Here is a 13,142-nt window from a genome sequence, read left to right on the forward strand (position 1 = left end):
GCATCCAGACAGCAAACACTGCATATCTTTTTATAACATAGAAAATTATAACCTTAGGGGGTAATCTAATGAGCAAAAAGTTATTAAAAATCTATTTATATTGTCATAGAAGCTTTATTTCATCTTTGCCATTTGATGATGATGGGAGAAACCTTGTAAGAAGTGAGATATTTACCTAAAGTTAACATTCAAGACAATCTACTCTATCTGTCTGTCTGTCTGTCTGTCTGTCTGTCTGTCTGTCTGTCTGTCTGTCTGTCTGTCTGTCTATCTATCTATCTATCTATCTATCTATCTATCTATCTATCTATCTATCTATCTATCTATCTATCTATCTATCTATCTATCTATCTATCTATCTATCTATCTATCTATCTATCTATCTATCTATCTATCTATCTATCTATCTATCTATCTATCTATCTAATGAAAGAGTAACTTTCTTGTCTCATTGATGCCTCTCAGCTCATTTCCACTGTGTGCGGCTCGGACTCCTTGTATGGAGCGACACGAGTGATGATGATCACGCGCAGATGGGTGGGGGGGCGTGTGGAAACTGATCCGCCACGGCGCGCACAGACTCTTTAACCTACTGGCAAACCGGAGAAACACGGAAACGCCCCACACCTGACTCCCCCTAACTGTCACCACACCTCTGGAGAAACATCTGAACTAATTCAACAGGGCAAAGGCAGAAGTAGCTGGAGGGACCAAAAGCATCTGTGATTTGTTTGTGGAAGTATAGCGCGCGCTCATGGCGGCAGCTCGGCTGCTTTAGGAGGGTACTTAAGTGGATTTGGGAGAAACTAAATGATGTCAGACAGAATAATGGATACATTCAGACTGTCCGCTGCTCTTCTTCTACTTCTGTCTTTATTTAGCTGTGGAAGGGCTATACAGTTTCCCGACTCCCAACTGTAAGTACCATTACACAGCACAAAACTTGCTAAACTGAGTCGTTGCAGTTGTTGGTATTGTTGGGTTTGAAAGCAAAAGACTTTGAAGTGTTTCTATTAGGTAGAGAGACTGGTACTCTTCCAACCATAAGTTGCATTTAAAACAGTTAAAACGCGTTCACATGGGATGGGACGCGTTCTGTCTGCGCTATTTTTATTACAGGAGTATTTTGTCTATGTAGGAACACATGCGTGAGACTGACGTCTTTGCTCGATGCGTCGCGTTTCTACGGCGGTGCGAAGTTAAAGGGATAGTTCATCAAAAATAAATAAAAAATCCGTAAGTCCTATTTATTTAGGCTACTCGCACGAATATCGCTCGGTATTCTTTTCTTCTGAAAAAAGTTCTAATGAATTTTTTTGGGGGGAAATGGCTTTACGCAATGACATTGATGTCAGATGTCAAGCCTCAAAATGGGCTCTATGCACGGCGGTATTTCCGGTGAAGGATTAAGGATGCTCGATAACTTCCGCCGATCATAGAGTCCAATGCAATAACGAGAATTTATATTGAATTTTATACTCCATGGTTATACTAATGAAACGTTAGTCACAAAAACAGATAAAACAGACACCCCTCGTTGTATTTATGCTTCTTTTTAAAATTATATTAAATAAACATAACTATATATAAAATTACATCTAAACGTATGTACGTTTCGTATCAAAGACGGGAGGACAGTAAATATTGAAGACTCTGCCATAATCCCGTTTTCTCCGGTTTTCCTCCGCTTTAATCTACACAACCGGAAATGGACGAGCATCCTTACGTCAAATGCGGAACTTATGCGTGCATATAGCCCATATAACACAAAATGACCATAAGTAGCCTATCATAAAAGTGGTTCACACGACTCGATTAGCCTACTACATTTCAAGGTCTACATTTTGTAATGGTTTATTTGAGTCAATTCACAATTTTTTTATTTCTGACTCAAATGGGTGTGTGAAATTAGTGTATCAGGGGAACACTCTTTAAAAGTAGCTAAATGGATGAGATCATATTGTAGTTTATATACCCTATTTAGCCATGCCCCTTTTCTGTCTTCCGGTTTGTATATCCACAACATGAAGTTAAGATCTTACGGATTTATGAATGAACCATTTTAAAACATTCCCATCTACTGACATTTTGTTATGACTTCCACTTTAAACACCACAGTGCCCATGACAACTTCCATTAACTCTACAATACACTTCACCTACAATAGAAATATAGCCTACAGGGCCACCGAAAAAAAACAGAAATTCAAAGACAAAATTCTAAAGATGGCTGAGAGTGCTTGTTTCTCATAGACAGTAAAAGAAATGGACAGAGTGACCCCACTGATTTCTAACGGAGAAGACTGAAGCCCGATTTTTGCACTTCCTGTCTGATGTCTGAGCGACTGCGCAGGCTAAAACTGAGCTTGATGACAGTTTGACAGTTGAAAATCTTCTAGTAGCCTGCGTGCTTCTCCTCCTGTCTATACGGTAATGTCTCTATTGTGCGACAAAGTTGCGTAGTGATGACGCAATCATTAGCCTATTTTTATCAAAAACGGCATCTACGGGGCTATAACGTACGATACAAAGTAATGGAGCGTTTTATACATTGTCGTGTTTCTTTAGAAATAAATAATGGAATAATTAATTCTTTGGACGCCTTAGATTTAAAGTTATTCGCCAAAATGAATAGGAGTCAATGGGATGCTAACAGCAGGTGAAGTTCTGCTACAATGGCGGCTCCTGCGAGGCTTCAACTTCCGGCTGATGGATTACCCCCTTGTTGTTTCTCTGCATTAAGGCCTACTAATTTTAAAAAGCTCAATGGAAATCCCTTAAAGGGATAGTGCACCCTAAAAACTAAATTCTGTCATCTCGTTCCAAAACGGTTTGACTTTATTTCTGCTTTGGAACATTAAATAAGCTAGGCTTATTTTAAGAAAATGTCTCAGTCAATATAATGGAAGTCAATGTTAAGTAACTTTCAAAATATCTTCTTTAAAGTACTGCGGAAGTCATGTTTGGACAGACAGGGTGATTTTTTCAGTGAACTGCCCCTTTAAATGTTTAATTTTAAATCATAAATGATAAATTGTAAGTGTAATTCTTTAACAAATCAAGTTAGGCTACTGTTTTTTTTTTGTGTGTACAGTGGTTTAAAGCACGAAGGCTACTGGTGCTATTAAAACCTGAGGGGCCACCTATGTCCTGTGAGTTATTTTTAGTTGACCAGAGCCTGTCAACTGTCCATATAGCCTAATTTAAAACTCAAACATGTGAAACCTGGCCCTTTTATCGTAAGATTATGTAATGAAACTTACCTCAGATGCTGACAGTTGCAACCTACTATCCGCTCTCTTGCAAGTGTATGAGAGCTGCTCAAAGATCATGTTCTCCATCGAGTAAATATAGTCTCATTTGCTGGCCTTAATACAGTTGTCAGGTGTGGTGTGTTCCACAACATCTTCAAACTGATATACATCCCTCTCTATGACAGATTGGACACAAGAACAGCTCAAGGCATAGAAGCAATCATCTGTCAAATGCAACCAATCTGATTCCACTCTTTGCTTGAGATTGTTTCGGGTTTAGACAGAATTTGGTAATATGTAAATCACAGTCTGATGTCCTCAGGCCTGTGTCTGATTTGCGTTGTGAGCTTGTACCTGTTCTATGATTTGTTGGTTAATATTATTCTAAATAGAAAAAAAAAATCAAAATCGAATAACTTGTTTTGCTTGTAAAATCACTTTCCTTTTCAGCTGACATCATGAATTATGGTCCATGTTATATTGAACATCCATTTTCCCATCAAGAAAATCTAGACCCAATGAATAATCTGACATCCTCTACTAATGCACCGATATGAAACATTTGTCTGATAACCGATAATTCTTTATATTGAAAGCCGATAATCTAAATCCAATTTTTGGGAGCCTGATTACAAAAACAAAAAATTCAGAATTAAATTCATGTCCCAAACACACAATTACAATGATGTTCTAATATGTAGCCTATATGACAGACATGTGCTGCACATGTTGCACTTAACTGTATTTCCTTTTTTGAAGTGATTGCAATCATATTTCAAACAATTCAAAACCATTATGGCAAACAGTATGCACCTGAAGTGTCTCAGCTGAAGGAAATAATCCATTATTTATCGGATTTAATATATCGGCTCAATTTTCTTATTGGGCCGATAATGATAAAATTAAAAATGAACATATTTCGTCTGATGTCGATATATCGGGCATCACTAAATCCTACTTGCAGGAGCTATATCATAATAAATATTTCACTTTGCGGAAGTAAAATGGCTTTAGAACAAGAAACTAAATTTCTGTCTGGCAGTTTTTTTTCACTGCTTTTCTTTGTTGTCGTTCCGAGCCCCTCTTCCTCCTGATCTGTGTGACTACATCTTTGAGCCCAAACCCTAACCTCCTAATGCCAGAGCCTGTCTGCTTCAGATGCTCTATGACTGCGCTCTCCTCCTTAATCCCCCCCACCCCTTCTTAGTGTCTTGTGGCTTTTGCTGTGCTGTGAGGCAGATGATTAATGTCCTCAGATCTGAGTCTGATGTCACCCGTTCCGCCCATGACCGCTTCTTGAGAGAAGCACAAAGCAGTTCGTGCACCTGTGCACTTTTTTTTTTTTTTTACCATTATTTACGAAATGTTATGAAATGTCATCTTCACTTCTGTGAAGGTTTGGGACCTGTCCTCCTCTTTTTATTTCAACTTTGTGCCTTTTATGTTAATAAACAGACTTTTAGCTGTGAAAATAAGTGTTTGAACTTACGAAAAACGGTTTAATTTGAATTGAATTAATCTCCTTCATATTTTCATGCATTTATTGGAGAGATTTAGAGATTACCTGTTCAATATAAGACTACTGTTCAAAAGTTTGTCGGCAAGGTTTTTTTAAATGCTTTTTAAAAAAGAAGTCCTCTGCTCACAAAGGCTGCATTTATTTGATTAATATACAGCAACAGCAGCAGTATTACAGTATTATTACATTTTAAAATAATTGTTTTCTATTTTAATATATTTTTAAACTGTCTTTTATTTATGTGACGGCAAAGACACATTTTAAGCATTATTACTCCAGTTTTCAGAGGCACATGATCCTGTGGAAATCATTCTAAAATGCAGATTTAATAAAATAATTTCTTATTTTGATCAATGTTGAAAACCACTTTTTATGCTGATTAACATTTTTGTGGAAACCTTGATAATTTTTTCACAGGTTCTTTGTTGAATAGAAAGTTAAAAAGAACCATTTATTTTACAGAACCATTTATTTTTATTAAGTCTTTTGCAACATTATAAATGTCTTTACTGCCATTTTTGATTAATTTAACGATTAATGAAATAATTTAGCTAAATAAAAATTCTAAATAAATAAAAAAGAAAGGAAAACAAAAGAGAATTTTCTTATAAGTGCTTATAAGAGATCATTTTGAGTAAAATACAACAAAAGTGACAAAATCAGCAATAACTGTGCAAACCTTATTCATGCCCCAGTATATGCTGGGAAGGAAACCATTTTCTCTGTGACTTATTAGATGCATAGCTATGGTTGGTTGTTCGACTTAGAAATTGAAGCATATCATAATAGAAAAATTTCAATTAGGTGCATTAATTGTTTTTTTTTTTTCAGCAATATGTATTAGATCTAATAGTGGGTCTCATTCACTAACAACACTTTTTTTTTTACAATTAAATACAATAAACAATACACAAAATTTATAAAGTAAATGTGTTACAAATAGATCATACAAAAGAATAATAAAGAACAATAGGTAACACTTTACAATAAGATGTTATTGTTAATGCATTATAACATTAACAATGAGCGATTATTCTTTGATAACATTAGTTAAAAAAATACAGCTGATCATTGTTGGTTCATGTTAGCTCAGGTTTTGATTTGAATAATAATTCATAATAAATAATAATTCATGGTATTTTGAAGTGCCCACTGTATAACAACACCGTGCTTGTTTATTATAGCGATATATCGCATTACCGGATATCGTCTCACATTTCTGGGCCTCTGGGATGATGCCGCTCAGTTAGCCTCTCCTCAGTTTTGAATCGCACAAACAACATTTGCGTCAGTGTCTTCGCCATGTTGTACTTTGACTACAAGCATAATCAAATTTCATGCTTAAGCAGTTTAATACACGGGACCTTTCCCATAGCTTTATTCCTCTAGCCACAGAGCGCACTGTATATTATGTTGTTGTGCTGTGCTTATGTGTTTGGGGGCAGATTTTTTTAACATTGTAGTTCAGCAGGGAGCCTTTTTGTAGGTATTTGCTGAGCCCTTTGAAAACAGCTGGGAGCTATTTCTGTCACTCAAATACTCAAAGTTAAAGCTCAGGCTGAATGTTAGTGGACTAGAATCTCTCCCTGTGTCCAATTGATATATACAGTAGCTGTCAATAGGTATGAATTATATATATATATATATATATATATATATATATATATATAATGTGATAATATATAAATGTAATCAAACATGATATGCTATGCTACGCTAAGAATAAGATTTATAATTGATGATGTCCCCGGATGTGTCCAAATGGAGTTTTGACAGAATTAGACTGACAAATTTGTCCCCAGAGTACAGCTAAAGTAAACCCACACATGTTGGGACAGTCTTCCCATTCCCATGCCCACATACACAACAGTCTAATTTTGTTTTCTTGGTCATTTGACTTGTTTTCTTGCGGGGTTTTAGAAGGGTTTTAATTTGTACCACAAAATGCAGAATTGATTAGATAATTTGATATTTTAAAATAGTTGCAAATGTAAAACTTTAGGTTCTTTGTTCAATCCTGAGCTATTAGACCACGTGGAACACTTTTTTTTCCCCGACTTCCCCAATGAACTAACTGGAAACTGTAGATTGTTTACAGCTGGTTGAATGCCCGCCTCCTTCTGTAGAGGAAGCACATCTGCTTTCCATTCTTAATATTATTATAAATGTACAGTGCTGAACGCCACAGGTGGAGAATGCCGGCAGTGCATATGCATTTACAGTTAGTGTGCTGTTTCTAAGAGTGTTAATGGAAACTTGTCTGTGGGCTCATATCCCAGAATTCCTCCTGTGTGCTGATGAGTGAATCCAATATAGGTACTCTAAATAACTGATCAGTGGTTTCTGCAGGCTCTTTGGCAGAGCTTGCGGCTTTAAAAAACAGGCAGTTAGATTCTGATTTGATGTCCTGCAGCTAGTTAGTAGGCCAATTGCATCAGAAATTATGCGTATTTTGTCCCTCTATTCTTTTTTTATAGGAATGAATAGTTTTATTCAGCAAGGATGCATTAAATTGATCAAAAGTTAAAGTAAAGAAGTTTTTTTTGTGTGCAAGCATTTATTTCAAATAAATGTTGTTTAAAAAAGTATAAATGTTTCACAAAATATTAAGAATTTCCTAGAATAATAAGTAATGTTTATTAAGCTCTAAAACATTTCTTTAGCATATTAGAATGATCTCTCTCTCTCTCTCTCTCTCTCTCTCTCTCTCTCTCTCTCTCTCTCTCTCTCTCTCTCTCTCTCTCTCTCTCTCTCTCTCTCTCTCTCTCTCTCTCTCTCTCTCTCTCTCTCTCTCTCTCTCTCTCTCTCTCTCTCTCTCTCTCTCTCTCTCTCTCTCTCTCTCTCTCTCTCTCTCTCTCTCTCTCTCTCTCTCTCTCTCTCTCTCTCTCTCTCTCTCTCTCTCTCTCTCTCTCTCTCTCTCTCTCTCTCTCTCTCTCTCTCTCTCTCTCTCTCTCTCTCTCTCTCTCTCTCTCTCTCTCTCTCTCTCTCTCTCTCTCTCTCTCTCTCTCTCTCTCTCTCTCTCTCTCTCTCTCTCTCTCTCTCTCTCTCTCTCTCTCTCTCTCTCTCTCTCTCTCTCTCTCTCTCTCTCTCTCTCTCTCTCTCTCTCTCTCTCTCTCTCTCTCTCTCTCTCTCTCTCTCTCTCTCTCTCTCTCTCTCTCTCTCTCTCTCTCTCTCTCTCTCTCTCTCTCTCTCTCTCTCTCTCTCTCTCTCTCTCTCTCTCTCTCTCTCTCTCTCTCTCTCTCTCTCTCTCTCTCTCTCTCTCTCTCTCTCTCTCTCTCTCTCTCTCTCTCTCTCTCTCTCTCTCTCTCTCTCTCTCTCTCTCTCTCTCTCTCTCTCTCTCTCTCTCTCTCTCTCTCTCTCTCTCTCTCTCTCTCTCTCTCTCTTAGTCCTAGTCCTTGTGGAGCTATGGTCACAAGGAATTCCCAAAAGCATTTTCTGGATGTCAGGTTGATATAGTGTTTTACTGAATAGGGAGTAAATGTACATGTCAGTGTGTGTTGCCATGGTTGAGGTAAAGTTCAGTTTAGGTTAAAATATAATACTGTATTTCAACTTGAGATTCTCTGGACTCAAAATACATGTGATGTCTGTTTTTAAAAAAATGTGCTAGTGAGACAGACAGATGTCCTGACCATGAGTGAGGGAAGGAGAACAAGAGGGACAGAAAGGAGAATAGATATATTTGTAGAGACAGCCATGGTTGCCAGAGGAGATTACTAATGTGTAAAGAAACCCTACACTCTCCTTGATGGACTCACTCACGCACATACACACTCCTGCGCTCCCCCAAGATGCACAAAGAGCATATTTGGATTTCAGATTCACATTTTACAATTCATTCTGACATAAATCAGTTTTAATCAGAAATATTTTAATATCAGCACCTAAGGGAATCTCAATCCCGGGGGAGGAAGATGCAGATTTCACGAGCTCAACAAGACAGGCGTAGATAAATATATTCCATCCAAATAATTATTGGAAAATATTAGATTTTTTAGTCTGACTTTAAAGGGATAGTTAATCAAAAAATAAAAAATAAAGCACACCATATTAATTTCAAACATGAGACTTGTTCTGAAACAACGTAACCAGAGAGATTTCTGCCCTTCCATTAAAAATCTATTTCATAAAAAAACATTGTAAAATGAATCCATATAAATGTAGCTGATTTATCTAAGTCTCCTAAAAACAAACTAATAAAACAAACATTCATCAACATTGTCTGTATATGAACTTTTTGAACGTTTTGGTTGAAAAGACTTTCTCAGGTCTCTCATGTTTCAATGTTTTTGTTTCAAAGATGATGTAATAATTTTAATTTAGGGGGAATCCCACTTAAAACGGATAGTTCTGTTACCATGTACACTAAAAAATAAACAGTGTATTTATTTTACATTGCTTTAATTAAAAAAAGTTAACGTTATGCAAGATTCAACTCATTTAAGACCAATATAATGTCATTTAAGTTGAAATGACATAAACATTCAAGTTGATTTTGCTTAATTTAAGGCAGCATTTTCCTGAACCCAAGCTGCTGTTTTCCTGGCAAATGATAGAGAAAGTCAGCAAATTAAGTCTGTCTTTTCCTTACACAAATCTATTGGATGGCTTCAAAATACATGGAATACTGTGAATGGATCAAATGGACCACCTTTATTACTTTTAGGGTTCATTTTCTTTTTTCTGGAGCTTTGCAGTTAAATCACCACCCACTTGAAAACTGACAAATCTTCTTCTTTTTGTGTTTCAATGAAGGTTGTTTTTTTCCGGTGAACTTCCTTTATCTTCCTTTTAACAAACATATCTCTTTGTGTGCTTGAAATGAGTGCCTAAATGCATGGCTATGCGGACTGGCTCCATTCCAGTTTCTAATAATACAACAGTCTGTATTAGAAGAACATCCCTGGTCGTTCACAATGTCACTATGACTTTGTCTGGCTCTTGCCCCTCCCACCTTGGCACAGCGGGAACGCGAGCTGCGTAAGTCGTGCTGACGGTACTGTGCTGAATATAGCGGGTGAACAGAATTTGGGTTGCAGGTGGGTCACAGCGCCCCACCGAACACTCTCCAGTGTTCTCATCTTGGGTGTCATCGCTTGTTAACAGAGCATGCAAATACAACATACTGGGTTATCTCAGCTCAGATTAATGTAAGTTCCTAAAATACATTTTGCAAAGTCCAGAAATAGTCCTGCTCAGATCAGTTACTGGTAATGAATGAGTTAATATGAAGTATGCAGTGTTAATTACATTTTATAAAGTTGTGAAAATACAAAATGATTCCCTTTTGTCATTGCAATTTTTCAGAGGGTTCACGTCTCTCCCTCTCTTCCACTTTCACACTCAATATCTCACATAGGCGCAGAGAGAGAACATGATTTACAGCTCTTGTATCTTACTGAGTGTGATTGAATCAAACGTCTTCTGTTTAAGAATCTCCGCCACTGACAGTTTGGCAGAAAAATGAAAGAATATTCTAAGAATGAACAGTTTTGCACTTGCTCTCTGCAGTATTTTCGCTCCTTGGTACTAAACAAATGTTTTTTTTTTTTATTATTAATAATCTTTAATTAAATTCAGAAATTAAGATTAATAAAAACAAATTCATATTTAAATTGTCTATTGACAGCAAATAAATAAATGTTGTCGATTGATGGCCAATACATGCATAAATGATATTGCTAGCCTAAATAAAAATTAAAAAAAATAGTGAAGAGGTTTGTTATTACTATTTTATTAACTTCAGAAATCAATTAATCAGTTAATCAGATATTTTGAGGATAATATTTTGAAATTTATTCTTCAGTGTATAAATGGGTCTTTATAATATCTCTTTATACATAATATATACACTCTGTTTGTGTGTGTGTGTGTGTGGGCCTACATATATATATATATATATATAACTCAACAGTAAAGCTTATGTCTTTTGATAATTGTCCTACATGATCTCACCAAATAACAGTGTACTATGTAGTCCGCCTTGTTTTTCCTTATCCAAATTATAAATATCACCCTCAGAGAGAGCAAGATAGATAGCGACAGACAGGAGAGTGAGAGTGGCAGAAATGGAGCTGAGAAAGCGTTAAACCGATGAAGTGAGAGAAACAACAGAGAGTGGGGGCTTGTTTATTTCTTCTCTCTTGTGTCAGGTTTACTACTAGTTGTCCCCTAGAAACATAATTAAATCCCACCCTATTGCTCTGTGCTGTACTTAAATACTGGCAAAATGTATTAGAGGCCTGAATGACATCTGATTGAAGAGGTTTGACAGATAAGCAGAGGCTGAAGGGGCAATTAATTTATAAATGTCAGTTATACGTACAGCTTGAGGTAAATATACACTTTCTAAAAGCCTTTCCCCCCCTTTCAGTTACAACCTATGCAGTGCATTTGTTGCGTGCTCCCTTTTTGAGAGGTGGAACAGCTCACTTATACAGCTGAAACACCGAAAGCTGTGCTGCAATTGTATGTCACTAAGCTCAATTGACCTATGGCTAAGCCACGCCCTCAAACGCGATGAGCCAATCACAGTGTGCCGCTAACCCAATACACTCGGACATTCTCTGCTTCTACTTCCATTGAAATGCATTGCAGTTAGTCAGATTTCATTAGTTTTTTTTCTTGTCATTTTAAGTTTAAAATGGTCAAACAGTATGCATGGGGTACATGCAACTCTAGGTTTACAACTTTAGGTTTTAACATTAGGTTTCCGAGAGGCTGGGCGACGGTGTGTATTTTTTTTACCCTTTCCTAAGCCACATCTCAAACGAGATAAGTGTCTGCTCTGGATTAAGTTATGCGGTAGACCACAACACCAACTAAACGTGGATAAATTAAACAAGGATGTCTACATCTGTTCTAAACTGAGTCAACAACATATTTGAACGTTATCTTTAAAATCTCAACGTTAGGCTAACATTAGAAAATATCATCGTTAGCTTCTAGCTGTGTTGTACATCATCACTTAGCTTCATTAACATATCTGTAAATAACCGAGATAACAAATGTTTACAGTGTTGTGCTGAATGATTCATGTGTAGCACCAAACGGTGATGGTAACGATATGCCTTGAGCTGAAGCTTTTCATCGACCTTCTCATCAATAAAATTATTCTTATAACCCTCCAGTGCATAGTTAAGTTCTTTTAGGTGACTTTGAGATGATATATAATCTTTCTGTCTCCAAAAATCACCAATTGTGTCCTGTGAAGGCTGCCATAGCGCCTGTCCTCGAATGTTGACTATTTGTCCGAGTGAGTGGAGGGGGCGTGGCTTAGCCATAGGTCAATTCACACACAGTACACCTGTTGCTTGTTGTCAGTTGTGTTGATTTTCAGTAGTATCCCAGGAACATTTGTTTGTGGGTGTAAAGACTGCATAGAAACGTGTTTGTTTGGTCTGTTTTGATGTGTGCAGATCCCCATAGCAACACAGGCCCTGTTTCCATCTGCTATTAAGATACATTTTCAGTTATCAGATCATAAGTGATCAGCCATGATACATTACCGTTTCCACCTGGTATTAACATGCGTAACTTTAAGGTGCTCGGATTTCGTTGAGACCCTTCCCTCCAAGTTACCGCAAGACTGGGATTTCGAATGTAATCTGCAAGGTTTGAATACCTTGTTTTGGTGCGCTTTCCTATAATGTCCTATAACAATCACGTGTTAGGTCAATAGGTGGAGAGTGGTCTTTTGTTTCTGGTCAAATGTGTTTTTGACTACCTCTGGAAGTGGTAAAGTGGACAAGCTCAACTTTTTAGACCCCTTTGCACTTGTATTTATCATCGTCCACTTGTGATCCGCATTTTAATGTAGGAAGAAACGGGACCGCAGAGTCATTGTTTGTACTGTAGCAGAGGGGAATATTCACATATCTGAAGGTATACCCTACGTTATGGGGATAAAATGTCCCCATGAGACAAACAGCTTATAACTTTGACTAAGATGTTTTTTGCAAATGTAAAAATGTATGTTTTCTGTGGTGGGTAGGCTTAGGGTCATGGGTTAGAATATACAGTTTGTACAAAACCATTGTCTATGGAAATTCCCCTATGGAGACCCAACATGTCAGTGTGTTTGTGTGAATGTGTGTGACTGTGTGTGTTTGTCCATGTGTGTTTGTGTAGGAGGGAGGGGAACTGCAGCCAGAACCCAGAAGTCAAGATCCAGCCCTGTAAACCTGACTCATGTACTCTATTTTAGGGCTGCTTGATGTGTTACCTATTCTGATTGGATGGATACAGTTACAGTATGTGTTGTGTGTTGAACCTGACTATTGGTTGTTCATGTGTCTTATCTCATAGGATGTTTACTTTGCATATTTGTTCCCAATGTGCAGTTCGCTGTGATTGTCTTTTGTCACTAAA

At 37.2% G+C, this 13,142-nt stretch overlaps 1 protein-coding gene across 2 annotated transcripts in view; it reads left to right on the plus strand.

Moving 5' to 3' along the window:
- Positions 1-557: 557 nt before the first annotated feature.
- The window catches only part of cacna2d1a (calcium voltage-gated channel auxiliary subunit alpha2delta 1a), an 83,651-nt gene continuing 71,066 nt past the window's right edge, over positions 558-13,142 (plus strand). Inside the window, exon 1 of one of the 2 annotated variants that reach the window (XM_089127295.1) lies at positions 558-917. In XM_089127295.1, the coding sequence (XP_088983421.1) occupies positions 811-917 (107 nt within the window). In that variant the 5' untranslated portion in view covers positions 558-810. The remainder of the gene's footprint in view (positions 918-13,142) is intronic. The other variant, XM_039668307.2, reaches the window with a different exon arrangement.

This window comes from Pimephales promelas, chromosome 24 (assembly GCF_988280905.1).
Source record: "Pimephales promelas chromosome 24, fPimPro1.hap1.1, whole genome shotgun sequence".
NCBI lineage: Eukaryota > Metazoa > Chordata > Actinopteri > Cypriniformes > Leuciscidae > Pimephales > Pimephales promelas.